Source organism: Corapipo altera, unplaced genomic scaffold (assembly GCF_003945725.1).
Source record: "Corapipo altera isolate COAL_440 unplaced genomic scaffold, ASM394572v1 70, whole genome shotgun sequence".
Classification (NCBI taxonomy): domain Eukaryota; kingdom Metazoa; phylum Chordata; class Aves; order Passeriformes; family Pipridae; genus Corapipo; species Corapipo altera.
In genome coordinates, this window is record NW_020884911.1 from 6,043,615 (window position 1) to 6,069,114 (window position 25,500).

The following is a 25,500-nucleotide window of genomic DNA, read 5'->3' on the forward strand; positions in this document are numbered from 1 at the left end:
AGGACAAGAGAGAGGATGAAATTAGCTAGTGCAGGAGAGATGAAGCTTGAGCAACAAATTTATTCAACAGCAGATGAAAGACAATTCAGAGGCAAAGAAGAAAGGAAGGGAAACTGGCCCCCAAAGACAACATGACAAGACAGTGGAGACAGGCAGGATTGAGACTCCGCGGGGGGGAAAGAAGGGGGAAATAAAAGGCAGACTGATTTTCAGGCAAGAAGGAGAAGAGATCCCACCACACCAGTATGACAGGGGTGTCCATGACAGCAGACAGGTTCCTTGATGGTTTAGAACAAGGGAGGAACAATGTGGAGCCAAAAAGCAGAGAGATTCCCTGTTCTTCCATAACTAGATGCTAGATGTAAACCAGGAGCAAAAGAAATAAGAAAAGCAGATGGAAATAAGGATTGTCTTCTATTCAGGACAAGGGATACTGTGCAAACAGGTCAAGAACAACCCCAACAGAGAGAGGACAATGCTTTAAGTTACAGATGCTCTGGATTTTTTTTCCACAGAACTCTTCCAGTCCCAGTGGAGAATGATAAGGTAATAAAAGTGATATATCTCCTCAGCACTAGCTCTGTGAAGGAAGCTGCTGAGAGACAGGCAGCTAAAGCAGATCCTTCTCTGAGGGCGGTCTCCGTTTGGCCCTTTGTGATCCTTGTCTTCCAGGACTAGAATTTACAGTGAGGAAAGCCAGCTTTCACATGTAAAATAGTGAGAAAAGGGTGAAAGAGCCCTGTCTGATTTTCATACTGGGTTTTAACAGATGGGGAAAGAAATATCTTGGTAGTGAATATAGCAAGGGACAATGGACCCCAAAAGAAGAAAGGCATACTGACAACAAAGCATTCTGTGCTGGTCCCAGTACACGAAGAGATTTTTTTTCTAAAGGTTTTGGAATTGCCATTCACTTTATAATTGCAGATTTGCTGTGTGATGCCATCCATGGTGAGCACAGAAGGAGGTCAGCTGTGTGATAGCATCTAAGCTTTGATTTCTGTATTGTATACAACATAAGTGTTCTGGTCTCTATCTGTTCTTCAAAAATCAAGAGGCCACCTAAGTTTTAAAACCGCTTCACAGTCATGCCAGACAGTACTGACAGGACATGTAGTCAGTGAAAACACTTTACTAAGTGGTAAAAAAGGAAGTTGGAAAAGACAGAGAGGAATCATTGAGTTCAGGACTACCCAGTTGCTTTAGAAACTGCTGTTTGTAACCGTGTCCTGATCTGTCTTGTCGAGCCATCCCATGAGGCTGCTGACATTGCTAGATTAAAGACATTTCAGTAATAACTCTCTATTACCCTGGTTTGCTTTGACTTAACCAAGACTATAAAAAAAAAGCATCTCTGTAGACAGATGGGAGATAAAAGATTGTAAATTACTGCAAAGTTTAGGGGATGGTAACTTTCTGAACAGGGATGATGCCGATGACCACGAGGGAGCAGCAACTGCTTTCTTTGATACTTCTGAAGCCAGCAGCAATATTTGTCCCATGAATTTGTCCATGGATGCAGCACACTGAATATGTTTATATCATCTGCATAAGTTTAAATCACCAGCAGCCAAAACAATAGTCAGCAATGAGTGGAGAGCTTTGATTGTGAAGTCAAGGTGTTCCCTAAGTATGATTTTATTTTAAAGATTGTCTTGGGGATTTGCATCTTACTGGTGTCACTGGAGTGGATCTTGAGGAGGAGGAGTTGGCAGGGAGGATGCTCTTGAGCCCAGGAGTTAAGTAATCCTCTCCATCTGGGATAAGAAGTAAGCTCAGGTGCTGTAGGTACAGGACAAGTGACAAAGAAAAGCAATGCTGTGGTAAGAAAGCATCAAGTGAGAGCTCTGAAACACCAACCTGAGAGAAACAGTAATGAAAGCAAATTGTAATGGGTTTGTTAGCCATGAGAAGAGAAGCAAAGAACTGAGGCAGGGTTTAGTGAAGTTGGGGGATTTACTGCTTATGAAAGCAGCAAAATATAGTCAAAGATTTGACTATGAATGTGTCCTGAGGAACCCAACGTGGTGGCAGAGGTGTGATGCAGCATGGGCTGCCAATGAGCAAGAAATCAAGAAAATCAAAAGACAATGTTGGAAGACTTAAAATAATCAAGGAATGAGGAGATAGCATGTATCCAAACACCCTGAAAATCTTTGATGCAGGGGAACTGAAGACCTACAGGGGCAATCAAGACCTTGCTTAGGCAACACACAATGAAGATTTGCCCATGGAAGAGAAGTTGTAAGGTGGGTCACAATCAGTCAGCAAAGGATTAGATAACACACTCCAGGGAACAAGGCAAGGATAAAGTGATGCTAGGTGTACAGGATTGGATTTGAGGACCCACAAGACCCTGTCCAGCTTAATCATCTACGATTCCACGGAGACAGCAATGAAAGACCTGCATTGTCTCCCTGAGAACTAATTTCATTAGGTATGGGCTTAGGTCACGTATTACAAATAGGTCTCTTTTATGTAGGATTCTAGTTTGGAGTTTGCAGTGATTGATGGATTCATTAAAACGTCATCACTGCAAGGGACAAGAGTTTTCTGTTTAAAAATAAATAAATGACGACAGAAACAGCAAAAAAGCCTTCTGCTTTTTGTTCTGATTCTCCCTGGAGCTTAACGTGCTTCAGGAGACTGCTTGGTGGGAGAGAGAGGAGACAGGATAAGAAGGGATTAGCAAGGGATATCAGCATTTCACTCAGATCTTTGGCTACCTGGTTGTTCTTGAATTCTACCCCCCAGTTTCTTTCTCTTTGTTTTTCTGAATGTCACGTAAGCATCGTTCTGGTGCCGAATAATACTGACACTGTAGTCTCCCGTTTGGTCTGGAAAAGGCACTTGGCCAAATTCTCAGGTGTTTATAACTCAGCTTTATTGTACAGAATTAAGCAGAGTTACACTTGAAGATCCAGCCCAGTGGATTACTGCTTGTACAGCTGGGCTGTCTTTTTAAGGCCAAATTAGTCAGTATAGAAAGATTTTCTCCACAGAATTTGGCTGTCATCCTTGTGACAGTATGTTATATTTTCAAGTAGATCCCATGGGTCAAATTAATTGCAGTGCTCTACTGATGTCAGTGATGTTACCCCAAGTGTGAATTTGGCCCCATTGTTCTGAGGCTAATAGACTTTTTTCTCCTTTTTTTCTTCTTTTTTTAAATGAAAGTGGATCGTAAAATATTCTCCGATTTTCATCTGGTTTTGCTTATAATAATTATCTTTTCCTGGAGCTGAGTAGTAAAGAAAATATTCATATTCTTCAGTGTCTGGTATAAATTGCAGTCCTTGTTTGCTGCAGCCCAAGACACAGGCTAAGGACAGAAATTGGTGCATTTGCCCTTGTCTGTATGGACAACGTACAGACAAGGTGTCAATGAAATATATCAATTTTCAGTGGCTTTTTATACTTTAGAAGATACTCTTCTGGCAGCAAATTCATCAAGTGTTATCATTTTTGAGGGAGAGGCTGGCTATGGATTGCACTCATGTCATACCTGGTGCTCCCAAATTTGTGTTGAGTGAAATCTTTGCAGAAATGTCAAGAACCAGAGTGGTCGGATTGAATTATTGCATCACTGTTCAGTCCAATCTTTTTATTGAAAATTTGAGCAACATCAATGAAAAAGTTGAAGTGGATATAGGACATGTCCTGAAATGCCATGTAAGGATTAGAAGGAACTCTACAGGGCATAAATTTATTTATAGCAGACCTTAAGGTACAAAGCCTACAGCTGGAACTCTCCATTCCTCTCTAAAAAACAGGGACATCTCTTGTTCACCAGACCTTTCGATCAATTTGATATTGCAATGGAGTAATCACTGAACAGGAGCACTCCTGATTTGTGGAAAGGCATCAGTTTAAGACTTTGACCTTGTTTAAAGAAATAGATGTGAAAAAGAAGCCTCTCAACCTTAGGAATCTGTCTCTGTAGGTGCATTTGAAGCTTCATCTGGGCCAACCAACCTTCAGATTCCACAAGAACTGCAAGGAACTTTGTTTCTAAAGGAGCTCTTTCTCTCTGAGCTCAGCATCCTCTACCCTAACACACTCCAGCAGGGTATCTGGCCCTCTGGATGTTTAATGAAGAATCAAGACCACTTCTACCTCTGTGGTGTTGAGAGTGGGAGTTATTCTTGAAAGAGAAATGCTGATATTGGATCAGCCCTAAAAGTCATGGTGAAAGCTGTTCTGTAATTTTGCAATTTTCTTTTCTTTCTGTTGTGAGTAGGGGTGGAAGAAAATGCACAGAGATTGACCCTGTGCCCACGTAAACAGTGTATCTGAGAAAACCATACTTCTTGATGAAAGGAAAATAATATCCTGAGCAAACAGAGAGAAGGTACCCTAACAACAACAAAAAAAGACAGACAAGGGATCTCTCACTCCTAGCTGGGGGGTTTTTTTGGGTTTTGGTGGTAGTGGTGGTAGTTTTTTTGAGGGGTTCCCCCCACAAGAAAGAGGGAAAGTAGCTGAATCTGTGTGTTTTCTGAAAGTCTGTAGGGGGTCTCTTAAAGCAGATAATTAGACAGAGGCCTCTCTTGCTGGATTTCTCTTAATTTTGTATCAATGTTTAAGTACCCTTTTTCCTCAGAGTTTAGGATCTGATTTCAGATGTTTTAATGTCAAAGACAGGCATAATTTGCAGTAGCATAAATATCTCTCCAGTGCATGTAGGAGAAATGTCAACTGGACATAACTGCATGTACTGCAGGGCATACTTCATGCTGTTCCTCAGGGCTGTATCTGCTGGCTACTACTCACTTTTTTTGCCATCTGTTCATCTGTCAGAGGCACTCAGGGACTTCAGTGCAACTCTGCTGCCCCATTAAAATGGTTCCATGTATGCAGAGCCTTAAAATACACAAGTGCAAAACAGGAGAGAAGTAGGGAAAAGCCTTTCTGGGCCTTTAAAATTCGGTTGAGAAAAAAATCAGAAAAACTAGAAAAACATGTCTGCTGTCAAACACTGTCTCCTAGTGATGTCTCCAGGCAGTGATGCTCTCCTGAAGGATGAATCCTTGCCTCCCATTTTTAACAGGCATGGTGATGCTCTGTTACCCTTAAAAATGGTGGAATCTGGAGCAAAGCTTCCCTAATGAAACTCAAAACCAGGTAAAACTGCCTACTTTAGGAGGTCTCATAAAATCCTACCATTTAAACAGCAGTTGCGCTGCTGTTTGCAGGCTGGGGTACAGTTCAGTGTGAATGCAGGAAATTTACTGTAGCAGGTGGAAAGCAGGCAGTGCTTGGTAATCCAGCCACATCTTACTGCTGCTGGAGTCAGCACCACTCTCAGTGGAATTTGACACTGGAGATTCTAGATGAACATAAATTGCAGAAATTGAGTGTACTTTTAAGGCTGATGAATACATCAGAATCAAATACAGGACAGGTTACTAATCCACAGGAACAAATACTATCCATTTGCATCCTGATATGGTTGAATCCAAGTGTTACAACAGTGTTTCCAAGCCTCAGGGGTGAGATTTTTGTCTCTTGCTTATAGCAGTCTTTACTTTATATCAACATCTCTTGGGGATCTCCTTACCTCATAAGTTACTGGGGAAATTCCAGACACCTAGAACTGGACAAATGCTTCATTATTTTAGAAGGATGAAGGAGGTGAGCCCCTTCTCCCAGCCTCCCCAAGTAATTATAGGCCAGTGAACCTGATGTCAGTTCTGAGACAACTGCAGGGAAATCAGAGGCACAAAATAGTTCACATTGAGTTAAAGAGATGGTGACGTAAATGACACCAGTTAGCATAGTTTTGATAACAAAAATGGTGGTACAAAATAGTTTTTAAATGTCACTACCCAAAATTTAACACATATTAAGTGAGTAAATTGATAAATCAGGAGGGTATTTTTATCAAGGTCCTGCAATGATTTGTTCTTGCCCCCAGGCTATTCATTATTGTTATGAAGGATTTGAAAGGAAAAAATAAATAAACCAGCTGCTGGAAAAGTTGCAGATATGCCATAGTGGTAAATAAGCAAGACAGGTCAAGTCTATGAGGCAAAGTGCAACACTCAGTAAAGCAAAGTCCTCTGAACATGTGTTTTAAACCAGCAAAATGCAAGGTTTTTGAAGACATTTGAGAACAAAGACTGCAGATGACAGTTTACATCCTGCAACCAGTGACTGTGAAAGCCTTGGCCCAGATACAGACTGTGGGCTTTGTCAGTACGTATATGTGGACAGACTGAATCCAATCTTAGCCATCCTAAAATGTGTTTGTGTTAAATCTGCATAATTGGTTGTTCTCATTAGCCAGACCACTCTGTGCTCAGCCACTGTGCAAACTCCTGTAAAAGTGTGCCTGCTTAGGACAGTTTTTCCCCATTTTCCCACAAGTTGGAGAAGGGCAGAATGTACCTGAGTTTGAACTTGAAACTTAGTTGTTTCTTCTCCCTCTGAAATGCCTTATCATCAGTAGTGAATAACCTGCATCTGTGAGCGTTGTCAGGTCTCACACACACCAATTACATGGAAGGGGTCTAGTTTTAGGACAGCTCTGACAATTTTAAGAGAAGAAACAAGGCCCTGTGGAAATCAGACAGTTCAAAACGTATGAAAAGATCTGTTGGATAAATGATGCTGTTGGATTGGAAAAGGTCACTCTGGCATTCTTAAAGCTCATAAACCCTTCAGGACAGAGCGGTTCGTATTGTCCTTCCTTTCAGGTAAGAAAAAATTTGTCAGGTACTCAAATGGTAAGAAATGCCAGGATTAAGTTATCCGTGCAAACTAACGTAATTTCCTTGTGAGTTGGGGTTAAGATAGCTTTCTATTGCATGACTGCTATTGATTTTTCCACAGGTCCCCTACCTTATTGATTTGCCACTTGCATTACTATAAATGCAGGCTCCTAAGTCATTTGTGACTTCTGAAAATGTAACATGAGCTGTAAATCCCTGAGGTGCTCTTGAAAAACATCATCCAGTTAAGTCATCAGTGAGCAGGTAAGCTGCAAAAAATGAGCAGCACCAGCCAGCCCTACAGGCAGGGATATATGTCAGGTAGGGAGCCAGAAGGGATTTCCTCACCGTCTTGGACTTTTCACCCTCCATAAAACACCAGGGAGGTATTTCAGAGCCTGAGAGGGAGGACCAGGGGTGTTGGTGAGCAGCAGTTCTTGGCTGTGCCCCAGGGTGGGAATAGGCCACGCTACAGTGGTGGGTGGTGGGAGACCTGGTCTTCAGTCCAGAAGCAGCCTGGCTGTCACAGTGTGCTCTGCAATTCCCATTAACCACAGGAGAAGCTGCAACACTGCACTGGTGACAATCCAGCCACTTCTGTGGAGGTTCTTGCTTATGGGCACAAAGTTTGTTATTGTTAAGCTCTAGAAAGAGGTAGCACACACGCAAATACTTGTCCATGTTCATCTGGCTAGGAACACTCCAAGATTGTTTTTATCTGGACATTGATGGTAAAGTGGACACCTCCCCTACCCAGAGCAGGGCTGCAGTCTTTGCATTATGCACTGGAAATGGCATGTTTTCTCTGGAAAAGGCTTGTGGCTGGTGATTTACCCTTTGCCAGACCACCCCAGTTAAAGGTTTATGGCTTTCCAACACTGGTGAATAGCATCCCTTTTCTGAGCTTTTGGGTGAAGCTGGATTCCCTCCATAACCCTAATGCTCCACGTTCCTGCTGTGCTCTTCCTTGCTTTTGGTGAGCTACAGGCTATCCTTCCTTCTGGCCTGATCAGCACCAGTCAGCTCAGACCCAAATAACAGCACAGCATTTTTAAAGATCAGTCAAACCTCCCATAGCTCCAACGTATGGCAGTAAAGTGAAAACTGAGGTACAAGCTGGCAGAGCAGTATTAGTTATAAAGCTCAGCACCAGAGTACAGCGCTTATAGTTTGTGATGGTGACACATCTATTTGTTTGTTTGTTTTTCTTTCTTTTTGGGTGTATTTGGATTAACTGTAGTGTTAGGTGCTCTGTCAGAAGGTGGAACGTCACAGAGTCTAACTGCTCTTCCTCTTCCTTGTTCTTCCAACTTCTCCTCAGAAGATCCAAGCTATCCTCTTCTGAGCATTGTCCTAAAATAAGAAGTGAATGGAGTTTTTTTTAATCAAAATGCCTCAAGGTGTTCATTCCTCAAGCAAGTGGATTTGGCTTTCTAACGAAGTACAATTGTGAGAGCCCTCCCTGTACAACCTTTTTTTCTTTTACTGTCTTCCAAGCTGCTTTGCCCTGCTACTTGTGTTGCAAAGGCAGGAAGGCTCCTGGATTTCCTGTCTCTACCCGATGAACATCACTTAGCATCCAGCCAGAAGGCTTGGTCAGGATGAAAACAATATTGAATTTTGCAGGTCTCATTTATTTAAGAGAGTAAAACGTCTTTCTTTTCAAAGTGCTTCTCTTTAGCTTTCATTTCCTGTGCACAGAGTAGCTTTGTCTTGAGTACAATAATTAAGTTGTTGACCTTCCTTAGAGGTCAAACATAGCTTCCCTTTAGAGAAAGATAAAAACAAGCAATAATAGATACTTTGCCTGGTTTAAGATACTTGGTCTGCATGTCTGTGATGTTGCTGTATTTTCTGCTGGATATTTTTCCCAAGATAACTCAGAGTGACATGCTGTTTATCCATTTATTTTTGTAGGTACGCAGTATTTACTGGAGTTGCCTTTCCCCCATTCTTCATGAAGAAAAAAAAATTCCATTGCAACTACATCAAAGAGCATGAGGTGGGATGCATATGGTCTAATGAGAATGTTTCATGGGATTTTAAAACGGCATTTTCCGCTTTTTTAATGATTATTTTTTCTCTAATCATCTGAGAATTTTTTTTAAAAGTCAAAAATAAGAATGGAGAAGCCCAGACATCTTTATGCATTATAAAAGGCAAATGGCCGTTCTTTTTATATTGCTCTTTTTTTTGTATGTAAACATTTTTGTATGTAAACATTTACATTCTCCTCCTTTTAAAATTATGTGTTTCTTATTTTTATGAGGTTTTTTGATTGTTGTTTACTTGGTTTTAAATATGACTGCTAGTTTATATTAATGTTCCTAATAGTCTGATGTTACATTCCAAATGGTATAGGAGGTGATGTCAACAACTCAATTCCCAGTAGCTGTGCCTGTGTGCATAAGTGAGGCACTGGGATCATCTAATCAGTCTTATTAACTATTAGCAGCAAGTTTAACTTCTTTTATATAGAAATGAGAGGTCTTCTCCATGGCGTGGAAGTGAGGGGAATGGATTTTATGCTTTACAAACTGGGCAGGACATAGAAATGCCCACAGGTGGAAGAAATCCATTAATTCCAGTGATAGAAGGCTTTATTATTCATTTCTGCCAATGGCAATAAATGCTGGGATTGTACAGCATGTGGAATGAAGGAAAAGCAAATATAGGCATCCATTCCCACTACTGGAATAGGCTGGGGCAGCCTTCATGCTTCTGAATTATGAAACCTTCTGTTCTAAACCTTCATATTCCCTATACCTTTCTTATTCCATACAGAAGCCTTCCTCAGACATTTAGAGTTCCTTTTCTGGTGCAACAGAATTAAGTCTGAAAGTGCATTTCTGTATAAAGCCATAAAAAAGCCCAATTGTACATGTACTCTTGGAAGCAAGAGAACTAACACCCATCACAACTGAGACCAAGTGTTTCCTTCATCTCTTGCTGCTGTGGCACTTCATGGCTATTAATACATGAGCAGTCCCTTCCTCATTCACCAAAACCCTTAAATTCATCCCACTGTGCCATCATGGTGAATTAAAGTTAAATATGCCTTAATGAAAGGGGGGCTAAGTGGGAAAAAGTAAGGCCTAAGCAAAGCATCTCTTTTGTTTCAGAAGCAAAAGAGCAATTCTGGTATCTAATTTTGGACCCCTGGGAAATGCCTTGGTACTGAAGTGGTCAGCAGCACGTAAAAACTTGGTGAGAGCCTGGTATTCTCCACTGCCAGCAGTCATTCAGACTTGTGTGGGCACCCCTCAAAACCCCTAAGTAGAAGCTATGGTTGCAGTTCTTCCAACCATTTTAGGACTTTGTAGGTAAATGTGGTCCGGCAGCAGCAAAAGGCAAAAAAAAAAAATCTGTTTCTAATAAAGATTAAAAAATATTTTTGAATGACCCTCCTTGTTCCTTACTATTATATGGTATTAAAATATAAGAGCGCAGCCAAGGAGAATAGAAAACAAAGAGAAAAGCCTTTAAAAAAAATTCCACATTTTTATATCCTTTCCCTACTAACCCACCACAGAATTCAAGGGTGGGGGATTCGAGGGCTGAAAGAATTTTCATATGGTGCCAAAAATTCCCCGCAGATCACTCTGGTCCCTCAGCATTTGGCTATTTAAAGCAAACACATTGTGTTTTAGATGCTAGTTTAGATCCATTTTCCATATGAGGAGGTGGGATGTAATTAATTAGCTGTTCTTTTGATTACTAAGTATCACATGTACACTTCATAAGGGCATGTACTTTTGACAGGGGCTAGAAAAAGGAAATAAACTACAAGTTGCACAACTTGAGTCTTCTGGGTACAAATGATGGATCAGCAGGGGATTATCATGTGTATTTTATTGCTACCAATGCTGATTGAGTCACACGAATGTTAATACAAACCTAGGAGAAAAAAATCTGGATGAAATCACACAGTTTAATGTGTTTATTTTAGTCATAATTGCACTGTTTTTACATAGCATCTTTGATCTGTGAGTTGAAAAGGGGCAAAGCCAGTAGTCCACAGTAGAAGTAACCAAAGATAAACTCCTCTGTAGAGTTTAAGAAAATCAAGTCCATAGTCAGAGATACACACATGGACATACAGAGTAGAGAGGTGAAACCCAGGCTTCAGCATGCCAAAAACTACAGTTCATTGCTGTTTCACCCAATGAAGTCCCTTTTGTTGATTTTATAGAACTGCATTAATTTTAACCTTTATGTGGATCGTCTGCCAGAGGAAATCCGATGTAACAAAGCAGTTGTGAAAAATGAGGGAAAAATCTTTACACCTCCCAGCCAGCATGACAAAAATAAACAATAAAGCTGCAAAACTGGAGTGGCCAGCTAAGGTCCTCCAGGCCCTTCACCAGCACAGAGCTCCTGCTGCCCTTGCTTCATGACTCCATTGGCCACAGATGGTCCTGGAGACCCCTCAGAGGGTTACCTTCACATCAGCAATTTGGTGCCTCTTTCAGCTTCACAGAAAACCCCAAATGCCCCTGTCTTGCAGAAGCAGCCAAGCCCTGTGTGTCTGCTCTCCTACCAGGATTGAATATGCTCATCAACCTTCAGACCCAGGGAGCTGCAACACCAAAGCAACTGGCCTGTGACCTCTTGGGTCAGGGGATGAACCAGAATAAACAAGCTCCATAGGCCCATTTATCTCTCCCTTTTATTTTTTTCTCCCTTTTTTTTTTTTTTTGTTTTGTTTTCTACAGCTGAGGAGCATCTCCTGACTGAAACCCTTGCAGACTGAGGACATAATGATACACTTTAATTGCACTAGTCTTTTGTCATCTTTATCTCCACCCAGAGGAGAGAGGAGGTTTGTAGAGGAGTTACTGCCTTTCTGTAAGATCTGCTGATGTAGCTGGGAAAACAGACTAGATCTCTGTTGCACAAGTCCTTTCTCTTGGAAGAGCCCTCTTCCACTGGAAGACTAAATGTATTCAGGGCGTTCAGCGAGTCCCTCCCTGTATATTTGGGGAAAATGAACATTATTGCATGACTGTTCTGTTCTTTACTTTTTATCTTGTGTGCAGTTTTCCAAAACGATGCCTGGAGGGTTTCATGCAGGCTGACTGTCCCCAAGCCCTCTCTGTAAGAGCAGAGGAAAGGGCAGGTTCCTTTGTGGGGTGTTTCAGAGCCAGAGCCCACCACAGCTGCACCAAAATGCTCTTGTGAATAATTCCCCTCTTGCTGAGCTTGGGGTGGGCCCATGGATGCTGTAGGCTAAGAAAGGCCCGTTTGGATCCTCCCATCACTCTACTGTCCCATTCACTGTTGGTCTGTGAATGCATGTTAGTGCAAAAATGAATCACACTTTCATGACAAATGTTTCAAAAACAAAGCCATAAAATTCTCGACTGGGTTATTAACTTTAAATGAATTGTTTAGGTTGTTTCCTTACACACACCCCACCCCCGTTAACTTATTCTTGAGGGGAATTAATGTATTTATGGAGCCATGTGCTTCTCACATGGCTGAGGCTAAAAATAACTTCAGAAACTCATTCCAGCTAAAACTTAATTTAAAATCCAGTTTGTCAGCCTAACATGGACTACGACTGGTCTCTTAGCCTGGTTTCTTTATTTGTAATGACAGCCTTGACCAGTCTTTTGAGTGTTGATTATTTCTGGATTTCCTATGCTCTACCTCTACTTTATAAGATATAAACAAACACTTTCCTGGGCCTAAGGAAACCCCCAAATTACATGCAAAATTTATTTGCTCTGTATGGCCTGGACTTCCACTTGGGCAATAGGCAAACTTAGTTTCTCTCATAAATTCACACATACACTATGAAGACAGGCAGAATCAGCCAAGATTTCTTGTTTGGTTTGGGTTTTTGGGGGAGAGAGAGGCTTATCAAACATTCCAAGTATATTGTCTAAGTACTGAACTGTTTTTGCCAGGTTCTTTTTTGTCAGTGATCAGCAAATCAGATGCTTCAAAATGTCTGAGCCCTCATGGGTCAAATCCTCCTTCCATTTAATTCAATATGAGTTTTGTCACTCATTTTAAAGCAGAGACTGTAGCCCATAATAAACAATTATGCAATTCCTGGATGAAAGGGATGTTTTCTCCTTGCCCTAGATAATTAAGTCCAATGGAGAATCTTTCCATTCCCATCACTAGTTGTTTTTTTTTAATTGGTCTTGAGATGACTATGTCCTGAGCTCTCAGGGCTGAAATCCTTTAGAAAGGAGACTTTCAGGCGGCAGTTTATGAATCTGTGGGGCAGCAACAGGCAGCTGAGAAAAGCAAAAGCAATGTCAGTAGGCTCAGGAACTGCACAAGGATCTATGTGCCTACTGGAAAAAATGCAGGATTCCACATTAAAACTAGATGGAACACCATGATTTTGCTAATATTATGCTATCTGGGGAAGAGATTTTGGTCTTGTAAAAATGCTTAGGTTTACAGAGAAATTCTTTATTCTTCTGATTTCAGCACTTTCCTGTCTGAATCCCACAACTCATTTCTACAGTGCTGGGTATTATTTATAAAAAAGCATGGTCCTTTTTGCTTTCAGAAGTGATGTCAATTAAAGATGCTGTGTTGTCTCTGTCCGATAGGATGGAAGAGATCATTTCCCTTTGTGCAAACCAGTTGCTATTTTACTAGACCTTATTCTGTCCACGAGTATGTGTGCTCCCTTCCTTCCTTTTGGTCTGTCTAGGCCCCTTCTCACACAGGAAAGTTCCCTTGGCCCCACTTGTCCTGTGGATTTTATCTCTTTGTTTCTAGTTTTGATATAGAGTTATCACTTAAGATACTAACTGAAATGACAGCAAGAGGATATTTTCAGCATTGTTTTCTCCCCACCCTTCACAGCTTTTTCTTCTGAGCTCTTCCCATCTCTGTCATGAACTGCTGATCATTCAGGTTAGGAGGTTTCCCTGAGCATCAAGCAATGCATGGGAGTATTTTTGCAACATCATTTTCACTACATTTTTCTATTCGGACTTTCTTCGTTATTGCATTGTCTATTTGGAATGGAGTTTGTTCTGATTTTCCTTCAGCTCCATTTAGCTTTATTGTTTTGTGTTACCTGCTAAATGTAGCAATCACTTCTCAGGTTTTTATAGATAGATAGATGAATAGATACACCTGTAGATGAATTAATTATTCTACTTTTTTAATATTTATTGTTTAAATAATTTTCAGTCAGTGGCAGAGTTTTGTCCCTTCAACCATGATTGCTCAGTTCATTTAATCACCTCAGGTAGGAGTCTTTCTGCAAGGCCAGGTAAGCTTTGTCTGGTATTTGGCTGGAACAGTCGAAGAATGCCAGTGGACTGGAGAGGTATCATTTCTCTTTTCATGTTAAGCTTGCAAGTCCTCTATTTCTTTAAGGATTATATCAACTATTTGACTTGGTACTGATTTCTACATTAAGTAGATGTCATTAAAGATATAACCACTGCACTACACAAACCAGAACTGTTTGTAGTCTGACTGCTTCGGAGAGGATTGCCATATGTTTTCTAGACAGAATGAAAGCTGCCATACCTAACTCATTTGTAAAGATACTGTAGGCTTGATGATCACAAGAAGGAGGCAAACCAATTTAAACATTTACACATTCATTCCCCCCACCCAATGCTAAATGCTGTCCACTTTAAATTAGTTTATTTATTAGTTATTAATTATAACATGGCTGACTTTTCTTGGCATTCTTGGGGCAGGATTCAGGCCCAGCCCCCTTAATCATTGCTATTTTTTGTTATCTAATGCATCTACAATCAGCAGCTTGAATTTCACACACATCCAATTGATCTCTTCAGCCCTAGTGTCTCTAATTGCATTATTAAGCAGGAATTGCCATGCCTTCCAGTCCTTTTATATAATCTATTTACACACAGATTGTTTTTATCTATTTCAGTCAGGGGGTATGATTTTTTTAATTGAAACTGTTAAATTAATGGAAACCCTAATGAAGGTGAGTTAACAGCTAAAGGTGCCTTATACTGATATAGATCATTCCCGTAGGTTGGAACACACTTTATGTTTGCATCATCCCTACCTGCAGAAAGGGGGCAGTTACACCCCAGTATTTAAGTTGTACCATTTTCAAAGTAGAAGAGTTAAACTGACTGCAAAACCCGTCTGTCCTTTAGCCTCGAGGAACCATCGGGAGTTAAAAGGGCAGAAATCAGATTTCAAGCACCTCAGTAAACGCATGCTAAAACCTAGCATTTAGCACAAAATTATTTCTTAATGGCATTTTAACGCTGTTGGAAGGGGCTACAAAAGGCAGGAAATTCATAGTTAGCACTTCCCTGTGCACCATCACCACCTTCTCCTGCGTGTGTTGGAGCTGCTGCTGTGTGACACACCAGTTATTATGGGTTTGGCTGCTCCTCCGTTGTCTACACAGTCCACCTTCTGCAGCCTCCTCTGACTATGGTGGCCTTCAAACTCTGGTTGCTCTGCAGCAGCAAATGCCACCATGGGTGAGACTCCCAAATGCAGCTTTGAGGCCAGAGCGTTGAGGAGGTGGGAGTTAAAATCTGGGTTTGCTTTCTGCTTTGGACTTCATTGTTTCCTCTATACACGTCAGCATTAGCAATGCAGGTTTAAATAAATATCCCACTTATGTAGCTTGAAGTTTGAAAAGGTAAAAAAAAGCGATTGTGAGATTAATCACAAGAGCAGAACAGCAGATAACAGTCAAGGCTCGAACTACCACAGCCCCCACAGTGATTAAATACACAAGCAAAAGTTAATGTGTGGACCAAACTCAGCACAGCTCCGGGGAATTAAAGACAGGTATCCGAGGACAAAATCTGGTTTGCTGCTTGGCAGGGACAGGGATTTGGAAACCCCGTCCACCGACACATCCATGAAAAAACGAAGGACATCAAGCGGTAGACAGAGTTCTGTTCTCTTTGAAACAAAGAGCTGCCAAAACGTTCATGTCAGGGTTTGGGGTTTTTTTTCCTTCTCCTTTGGGCAGACAGAGCTGGGTTGGAGCTGAGCAGCTCCCGACCTCACCCACACCCAGGGAAGGGGACGCCGGGACCGAAACAGAAAGTGCAAAGAGGGGCACGTGTCTAGGGGAGCTCTGCAAACACGACCCCTGCACACAAACTGTTAAGGATATTGATATTTGGAGTTTTTGCTTCGGCATCTCGTTATGTCTTTTAATGAAACTACTGGCAATGAAGTAGTCGTGTTTTTTTCATTGGGTTTGAATTTCTAAAAAGCATAATTTCAGCAATTTTTCTCTGTTCTTATGCATACACACACAAATTGCTTTAGACAGGAAGAAATTGCTTTAGACAGGAAGAATTTTCTAAATTAAGTTAGACTTGAATCAAATAATTGAAAACCTATTTCTAAAACGTACTGTGGTGCCTTGCATTCTTAAAAAAAATTCCTGTATTCCCAGTTGTTTTTCAGTAAACTTTCATCGGTCTGTTTAAAGTTCTGCAAGTGTGAATATTCATATTTCAAACATCTGGCTTGCAAATCGAGCATTTCAGAAGTACTATATCCCCGCTTACTACAGAATTGTCAGTAAAACTTCAGCAACAACCAACTCGTTTCCTTGCCAAGGGGCCGGTTCTGCCTTATTCACACAAATAGGCTTTTTTTTTTCCATTGACTGGAATAGGAGCAGAATCCATCCCGAAATAGTGGCCCCTCTGGTTTAATCCATGACAAGTGACAAACAAATAGACCCTTTGAAATGAGTTTCATCTTTTGTGTCCCATTTGTTGTCTGAAGCAGGTGTCAATTGGATCTTTTCCTGTCTCTCTGTGGTTGAAAAGCAACATGTTGTAGTTAAACCTACTTGTAAATTGTAGTATTTTACAGAAAAACTCCTCCGGAGATCTACGAAAAAGCTACTTGAGGTTAAGTACCAGAAGTCAAAAAAGGGTTAATTTACTTCCCCCCACACACATCCCTTTTCTCTATTTCTCGTTCTGTTTGAAGTTGTTTCTTGTTTAAAAAAGATCTCTCTACTGTCTCCATATACAGTAAAAAGACTTCTTCATACACAGGGTCTGATCCTGCCTCCACTGAAGTTCATTTATTTGTAAATCATGGAAAAGAATTTCCTTTTATAGCGGGCCCAGCCACAAAGTTCCTATTTTCTTGAGCCAACAATCTTATCAACCACCTGCTTTGTGGATCTAGGGCTAGAAACTGCCTCTGAGTTTTTAATCTTGTGAAAAGGTGACTCTGGAACTAAGACTGCAAGGGGCTGGCCTGACTGCCCTGCCAGCTGGTCAGACTGGTTGGCTTTCCAGAAAAAAAACACTGCCAGCAACTTCAATAAGCAACAATAAGCCCACACATCACACATTTTGAAAGAATGACGTTATGTGTAAGAAAATGCACTGGAAATGTATAAACTGTTACATGATATAACTGCATAAAGTGAACAATGTTATTTAACAAGGCTTGATCAGATGGGGCTGTGCTGTTTACAGTGACTCGAGCCCCCCTTTTTTGTACCAGTTTTTATAAAGCCTCCCGGGAGGATTTGTGTAGGGTGGCACCTTCTCCTGAAACCAATTCTTACTGTGCGAGGATGTTACCAATAAAGAAGGAAGAAAACTCTTAGTTGTTCATTAGGAGCAAATAACTGTCTCATGCAGCAAGGTGGAGCTCCAGGTATTGCTTTTTCCGAGCCGTTTTGTTTCACACTTGCTGTTGTCTTCAGGGTACTAGAGGAGCGAAAATCTTCCACAGGCAGGTCAGCTGCCCTGAATGAACAGTATTTTGATCTTTAGCGATGTCCGCAGCCTCAGGCACCAAGGTGCTGCACGTTCAATCCGTTCTCCGCCGTCCCTCCCTCTCTCCCGAGGTGGCTCTAAAGCCAGCACAGCCGTGCAGAGAGGAGCCTCCAGCCAGCCCAGACGTGTGTCTGCAGCACTTTGTCCAAAAGTTCTGCTTCTGGCAGGACCAGGAGAGTTGTTTGTGTGATTTTCCCAGTGCCTGGTGGGTGTCTGTGCTCCGTGCCCGCTATTTACTAGCACACTCCAGGAGTCAGAGCACCTTTCAGAAGCTTCTCTCTGTGCTCTGACCATCTCGCCCAGATCCACTCAGACTTTTACACCCCACCGTGGACAGTAGGTGAAGCTGTTGCTATCCAAACTGCGCCTGAGAGCACCAGCAATGTGCACATTTGTTTGCCAGACAGCACACTTGAACTTGGGTAGCAGAGAACGATTTTCTTAGAATTGAATACTTTAGATGAGAGGCCCCAGAGTCTCTGTTTTCTTTCTCTGTTGCCTTATTTGACATAATGTCACCCTCCTTTAAAGGCACATTTCAAGTTGTTCCTGTCCTCTACTAGCTGGGGCATTTCTCAGGGAGTCCCTCACTATTTGCTATTGCAGGCAAAATGCTGCCTGGTGGAAGAAGCATCTAATCCAAACCACCATCCTTAGTCCAGGAGAAAATAGTTTAGACCTCAGCAGCTTAAAAAAAAAATAAAATTAAGGGACACGTGATAATTTAAATGATTTCTTCACCTGCAGTAATAACTGTTCTTGCTGTTTCCTTGCAGCCAAATGGCTGTGTAACAGAAATGCCTTTGCTGAGCTCGTTGTCACAGTCCCTACAGAACAAAGATTTCCTTCCCCTAAGAGCTTTTTCCCTGCATCTCAGAAAACATAGATGTTTTAAAAGACCTGCTGCCTTTAAAAGACCTGAGATCATTCAGATGTCTCTGCAGGGAATATAGCATTTGTCATCAGGCTCAGATCTGGGGAAAGAGAAAGAGGCAAATGGCAGGGGAAAAAAGCTGCCCTCACTCTTCATGTTTCTGCCACCTTTGTTGAACAAAGTCCTTCTTTAATGACAGGACTGTGGCATTTTTCCACTTGCGTCAGTTTGTGGTGTGCAGTGTTTATCTGGAAACATTTGGTTTATAGAAGGGGATGTTTATCATTAATACTATTTGATTACTAAAGCTCAAAGTTGAGCTGAGAAACCTCAGTGTAAATTCAGCACTTGAGCATGAGAGGCATTAGAATATGCAGGTTTCAAAACGGAATGTTTCACTGATGTGGCATAATTTTGACCTGACAAAGCACTACACAAAGATATTAGGAAATACAAAGTGTCAACTATCAAGCAGAGGAACCCACTGAGTAAACTCAACAAAATAAAATCCCCAAATCCCCTGTCCAGGAGGCATAACTAGACCAGGCAGATCCTTGCCTGTGCCAGGGCAGCAACACAGTAGCAGGAGTTCTAGTCATCTTGCACAGTCTGTGCTACAGCTGTGTTAAATCACCTAAGTGAATTCAGGTGGTATCATCTGAAGTCATCAATAAATGAGCTCTATTTTCTTCACCTGTGGGAATGAAGGCCTTCTGGCAATGCCTCCTTTAGGAGGCAGCTCTTCATCTTACCCACCATCATAGCAGTTGCTATGAAATCCTCCTTTCCCTTTCCTGCTGCAGAGCTGTCCTTCAGCCTCCGCTGGCTTTCTGGTTCTTTTATTATTATTTATTTATTTATTTATTTATTTATTTATTTAAGCTTCTGATCTCCAAAGTCACAAAAGTAGTCTTGAAAAAAAGCCAATTGCAAGTCAGTAATGTGATATTTTCCGTGGGGAGGTGAAGGGTTGAAAACCATAGTTGTGGAAGGTGTGAATTGCTGTGTTTGTCAATTTTTTTTTTTACTATTAGGCAGGCTGGCTGCTCCTCTGCTACACTGCTGAACATAGTGCAAGACCTGTCAGAAATGAATAGGCAACTCAAACCTCAGTCACACAACCTCTTAGGGTGATTTACAACTTTTTCAGCCATCAGCTGGCCCACCACCTCCTCTTGGCTCCCACCAGTGTTCCTGTAAAGCACCTTCCCTTCAGAACCCACTGCCTGTGTAGGTACGCACAGGGTGAGCTGCCACGTTATTTGTTATTATATGTAATAATTTCAATTTAATGACAAATTTGGCTGAGTTGGTTCAGTGGATGAGCCAATTTAATGGCTCACTGCTGCCAAAACAGGGGGCTGCCTCCCTGCTCTGGGCTGGGGGGCCAGTTCTGCCACATGCCTGGCACTGCTGCTAGAAAACCACCGAGAAAGCTTCAGCTGATGTGCTGTGACTCACCGAACAAGGTGACTCAATCAGGGAACCGAGCCTTTACTCTTGAACACTTGGGTCCACTATGCCGATTCAGGCACTTCGGCAGTGCCTGAACTGTGTTCAGAGGGAAGGGGGTTGCTGGTTTCACTGCATTTCTCTAAAGAGGCAAAAATTGCCTTGTGGCAAGCTCTTGTGAAAGTCAGCGGAATTCAGGCTCTTTGGGCACTTTTTGGAAAAGCACTGCCTGGCATGCTGATTCCCACAGTCCCCTACTGCCACATCTTGGCAAATGCTACACTGCAGTTGCACATCATCAGTACAAAAATGTGCAGCATATTGAAAGTGAAAATGTGGCAGAATGTAAAATAAACAGAATTTGATATTTTTAAAAAAAACACCTAACAGTTGGGAAATGGGGCTGGACAGTTTTCTCCATTTCCATATCCCATAATTCAGACTCGTTATACATTTCCCCTTTTGCTGCAAGTTTTAATAAAGTGGCTGCTGAATTTCCAGCCTGTCACACGAGGCACCACAGAATTCAGAAATCTTGACCCCAGCCGGTGGCAAAATATGTAGATGGGAAGGAAATCACTAGAAGAAGCAGGAAAATGGAGAATTCTAAGCTAATCAGTTCTTTTAAAAAGAGGGTGACTACTATTCAAGTTGTAATTTATTGAGATAAAGGAGCCATGAGTCACAGAAAGACTTAGGTTGCCTGCAGGGGAATGTTATTCTTTTTTTTTTCCCTCTTATTTTTTTTTTTTTTAAAGAAGACCCTTGTGTGTGCATTTGCAGCTTACAGCTAAGAGGTTGGAGCTAGAAGCTAATCAGCCATTCTGTCTCCTATCTGCTGATCTGCTGGCGTTGGGGGAAGGGGAATGTGGGCAAACAGGCATTAAATTCCACCGGCAGGCGACGGGAAGGTATTCCTTGATAAGCAGCATCCAAGATGATGAGCCGTAAAGCAAAGCCCCTGTGAGGAAGCAGGGGAAGTGGCAGGGAAAGCTTTAGCCATCTGTCTCAACCCAGCCTTGCTCAATGCTTGCCAGAGCAGAGGTCACCACCAACAATAATAACCCTCAAGAAGCCAGACGTATGCTTTCCATTCACCAATAATCTACAAAGCGTCTTAGGGTGAAATCCTGGCTCCTCTGAAGTCAATGGGAGCTTTGCCAAGGACTTCAGTGGAGCCAGGTTTTCATCCCTGATAATTTTAAAGCAACCCCCAGGCTTAAAGATGAAACAACGGCATCCTGGGAGTGGGCGCAGGCTGAGGAGGGCAGATGGGGCTCTACCAGCAATGCTGCTCTGAAAAGCTGTCAGATCTTACAGACAGGATGCCTCCACAATCCTGGAGCGACGCCAGGATGGAGAGGAAAGGGGTAAAGTGGACAAGCAGGTAAGCACTTTTTAACTGCTGAGAAAGCTGGGGCATAGGACCCAAGTGATACTCTGACATAAAACCCAGTGGTGGTCCCACCTCTGTGTCCTCCTCACTTCTGAGATAAAGCATATAAAGTGAGTTATGTTGTTTTATATTATATCAAACTGATTTTTTTTCTCTCTCCACTCCTTATCCAGCTATTCTCATGCTGGCCTGGAAGGTTGTCACCTGGTGGCACTCATCCAAAGTGAGGATTTTTCACACTTGACCAGGTACAATCGATCTACTGTTCATTTCAGTCACTAAGACCACCCAGCCTCTGTAATGTGCTGTGTCTCAGTTAGGCAATATTCTGTTTTTTCAGGACTCCTATCACCAAGTATAGGTGCCTGCAGAGAGGTTGGCCCTGGGCAGCATGGTGGACAGCACGTGGGGTGTTCAGACATGATGGCCATGGCAGGAGACAGGAGCACCACCAGCAGGACATCACAAATTCAGCCCTGGACACTGGAACACTGGCCTGGAACACTGAAGGTGGCACAGTGGCTGTGGACAACTGCTGGGCTTTTTTGTTAACAGGCTGGTGTAGGGGAGACTGCGGGGCCTTTCATCTGGCAGTGTCATGACTGGAGCCAACAGACCCTTGAAATATCTCCCCTTGAGAGTCCCCCCCATGTGGTGGAGGCTGCAACATGGACAGCCACAATCCCCTCTGGAAGCTGTGCAATGAGAACTTGGGAAGCTCGGGGAGAGGCAGGACAGTGGGTGACCTACCACAGCTTACTGACTCCTCTCACATCAGCTGAGCTACACTGCCTGACCATGTACCACACTCATCGTGTCACAAGTGCTGCATAAAGATGTGTGACTAACTCTGTTTTGAAGAGCTTGGGCTCAATGTGTTTCCCCTGGAACTGGTGAGGAACTGGGAGTGCACAGGAGTTGAGTCTGCCTTTATCACCAAAGAGAAGAGAAGTGGAAGGTAAAAGATGGAGGTGGAGGGGTGAGGTGCGAGCTGTGTACCTTCACAGGGAAGCAGCTATCAAAGGAACACACCTCCCTTACTCCGGCACCACTGTCAGACCCACCTCCCTGCTGAGTGCCCAGAACCATATCCCAGGAGCAGCACCCCACTCAGGCTACTGATGGATCTCCTTCCCCGGATGAACCCTGACTTCATTTTCCAGGGACTAGATGGTGGCTGCTGGAGCAAGTGTTCACCCAGCCAGGAAAAGAGATCTTCCCCCTTTGCCTTTAAACCCATTTCCCTCCAGGTTGCAATTCAGCCTTCTGAATTCACTGATGAAATCATCTGCTGATTTAACAGTGTTTGTGAATTTAAATGAGCATCTCTGGTGCACGTGTGTGCACACTGTGCAGTCACCCTCATCAGCGTGCACACTGCCCAGTCACCCCCAGCACAGCCAAGCAGGCATTATCCCGAGTGCCACTTTCACACCAACTTCTTCCAGTGGGAAGAGGCTTCAGTTTCTTGGTGCCAGTGGCTGCATAGCTCTGCCCCTCTCTGGCTTTGCACAACAGCTTAATGCACGAATGTGCCGCGAGGAAATGCGCACCAGCTCGGGCTCATCTCATCTGGATTAAAGATGTCTCTTGGTTCAGTTTCATAAGGCGAGGGAGAACTTGCGTTACCCAGAGCTCGGCAGCAGATCCATGTGTGTGTTTTCCACCAGGCTGTCACTCGGACTGTTTCGTATTACGAGCCTTCAGTCTCACTCTGGCTGTCGATTTGTACTATTAAGCTCTGAAATACAGATCTCACATGCCAAGTTTCCACTTTCCTTCAGCAGCCGGGATCCACTGACAGCCACTAGGTACGGTCAGGCTTTGGCAAACCTGGGGGACACTTGTGCCTCTTCGTTGCCTCTGTAACCACCCCATTTTGTGCTTGCTGCCATGCCTGGCACCAGGATCACAGCGATGGTGGAAGGAGGAGAGCCCAGGCCGAGCGATGACAGCTGAAGCATATCAGTGTTTTTATCTTCTCAGTATTTTGATTAGCCCAAGGAAAGTTTGGGTTAAAAAAAAAAAAAAAAGCACCACATTTTTTAAAAGCCACATGACAGTCCCACAGGCTGTTATGGCTTTATGTAATATGGAATAGGTCTGGATGATTTGCTGCATAACCAAGAGTATCAGTGTGATACTGGCTATTTATCAACGAGTGATTTCACGAGATGGAGGGGTTGTACCTCACTCTGACGTGCTCAGGGCAGCCCCATGGAAGTCCCTACCCCAGACGATCCCCTGAGCTGACTGTTCCTACTGCAGTGCTATCACGGAACATGTTTGTGGATTAAAATCCTTAAATCTGAAGGTTTGGGGTTTGTGGCTTTGGTCACATCTTGAACAATACGCCAGAGCAATTATTTTAACCGTATTCCTGCCTGATTCCTGTGTATTCACAGACAGTGGTTATCACTGGAAGGGAAAACCATCTGACTGGAAGGGTATGGGATGTCATTCCAACTCATTCATGACCACAGCCTTCAGATGCACCAAGACATGCAAGAAACCTCCCACGAGCTCTGACTCTCCTCATGCCCCAAATGTGCCAGCTTTCCAGGTTGGGCACACTGTGGGCTGAGGCTCCCATGATCACCTCAGTCCCAGCTGGCACCGTACACTGGAAGAACATCTCACCCTCACATTGCAGGAACCCTGCTGAGTACATTGGTCTCAGGCTGAAAATGTTTCGGAATATTTTTTCCCCGTTTGGTACCAATTCAGCCTCCCAGCTCTGACATGCTCACACAGGCCATGATTGCTTGTATCCTCATTCTTACACATTACCTTCCCAATTTTGAAGAATGACGACAAAGATTCCAAAACTCCCATCTTTTGATAGGTGACTTTATTTATGCTTCAAACTGATTTGAGCTGTATTTATTCTTGTTACACTGAGCTGCATCTTGAGCACTCAGAAAGAGGTCTGGTTCCCTAAGACTGGATGCAAAGATACCGACAGCAGGTGATAATCCAAGTCTGATTTTCATGTATTTTCAAATCCACGTTACTTTTAAATTTGGGGGCCTCCCATCTGAGAGAGAATTTCTTCTCCATGGCACTGAGGCAGCCAGCAAGCAAGAGGAAGGGAAATAAGGGTGAGGAGTGTCAAACCCCAGTGGCCCGAATCCTACCAGGGACACACAGACCTGTTGAAGGGGATGTGTCACTTCAGTGCAGCTCTGTCCCAGGGGAGCAGTGGTGGCAGTCGGGACACAAGGTGCAGCCGTCTGTGGGACAGGGCTGTGGGTGCAGCAGTGGGGTGTCCTGGGCTTGCAGAGGGGCTTGCAGAGGGGCAGGTCGGCACAGGGAGGAGGGGAGCAGGGTGTGGGGGGGGACATGCTAGGCTGGAGCATGAGCTGCAGAAAGGGAGAAGGGAAAGGGGGGGAGCAAGGGGAGAGGACAGCAGGGGAGGGAGGCAGGGCAGTATAAAAGCATCCGACACGTACCTCTCCCGACACAGAGCGAGGGGGCGAGAAAGTGGGTCTGGAAGCAGCAGCAGCAGCGGGAGCCAGGAGGCGCGGCGGCCGCTTGCAAACACGCACGCACGGTGGCAGGAGAGAGTGCGGCGCTGCCCCTGCCAGCCCTAGGGCACTGGAGGGAAGAGAGAGGAGAGATGGAGCCAGGTATCCAGCTCCCCGGGAGGACAGCGGGCAGCTGAAGCTTTTTGCAGCCCCTCGCCCTCCGCGCTCCCATTCCATTTCCCACGGCCGAGCCAGGAGGTAGAGAGAAGGAGGAGGAGGAGGAGGAGGAGGAGGAGGAAGGGGGTCGGGAAGCAGCGATCTTGCCCCTCTTTTCCCCAGGAGAGCTGCAGCCGCCCCGTCGAGGTCTGCGAGCGGGCGGGGGTAGCGGTGCCACCCCCGCCGGGGGGACTCGGGGCAGAGCGGGCCCGGCGGGGCGGGCAGGGCAGGGCAGGGCGACGCCTCGACGGGTGTAGTGAGGGGGGGGGGGAGCGGCGGGGCGGGCGAGGACACGGCGGCGAGAGGGGGGGAAGAAGCCGGTCCAGGGGCCACCCCCATCCCCGCGCGCGGAGGGAGGCGATAGCCCCGAGCTCTCTCCTCCCCTCGGAGCGTCCCGGCTTCCCCGCCATGTGAGACTCGTCCCCGGCCCCCCCGCTTCGCCCTCCCTCCCTCCTCCCTCTCCCTCGCACACACGCTGCCGGCTCCCCCCGTCCTCGCAGCGTCTCCCCGCCGGCCGCCGAGCCCCGCTGCTCCGCGCCGGCCGCGGCTCCCCGAGGCGGCGGGGGCTCGGCCGCCCGCTCCCTCGCTCCGACGGCCCGCGGTGCCTCTGGGCTCTTGCAGGGCCGCCCGCAGA

At 44.1% G+C, this 25,500-nt stretch overlaps 2 protein-coding genes across 3 annotated transcripts in view; both read left to right on the forward strand.

Moving 5' to 3' along the window:
• Positions 1–21,985, forward strand: part of SPTLC3 (serine palmitoyltransferase long chain base subunit 3) — a 125,356-nt gene extending 103,371 nt beyond the window's left edge. Inside the window, exons 21-22 of one of the 2 annotated variants that reach the window (XR_003529434.1) lie at positions 21,357–21,431; positions 21,524–21,985. The gene's annotated coding sequence lies outside the window, so the exon portion shown is untranslated. Of the gene's footprint in view, positions 1–8,630; positions 8,716–9,838; positions 9,856–21,356; positions 21,432–21,523 lie in introns of those variants that run through there. The other variant, XR_003529435.1, reaches the window with a different exon arrangement.
• Positions 21,986–24,347: 2,362 nt separating this feature from the next.
• ISM1 (isthmin 1) overlaps positions 24,348–25,500 on the forward strand; it is a 39,521-nt gene continuing 38,368 nt past the window's right edge. The window contains 3 exon segments of the mRNA XM_027653799.1: positions 24,348–24,694; positions 24,696–24,792; positions 24,794–24,812. Of these exon segments, the coding sequence (XP_027509600.1) occupies positions 24,348–24,694; positions 24,696–24,792; positions 24,794–24,812 (463 nt within the window).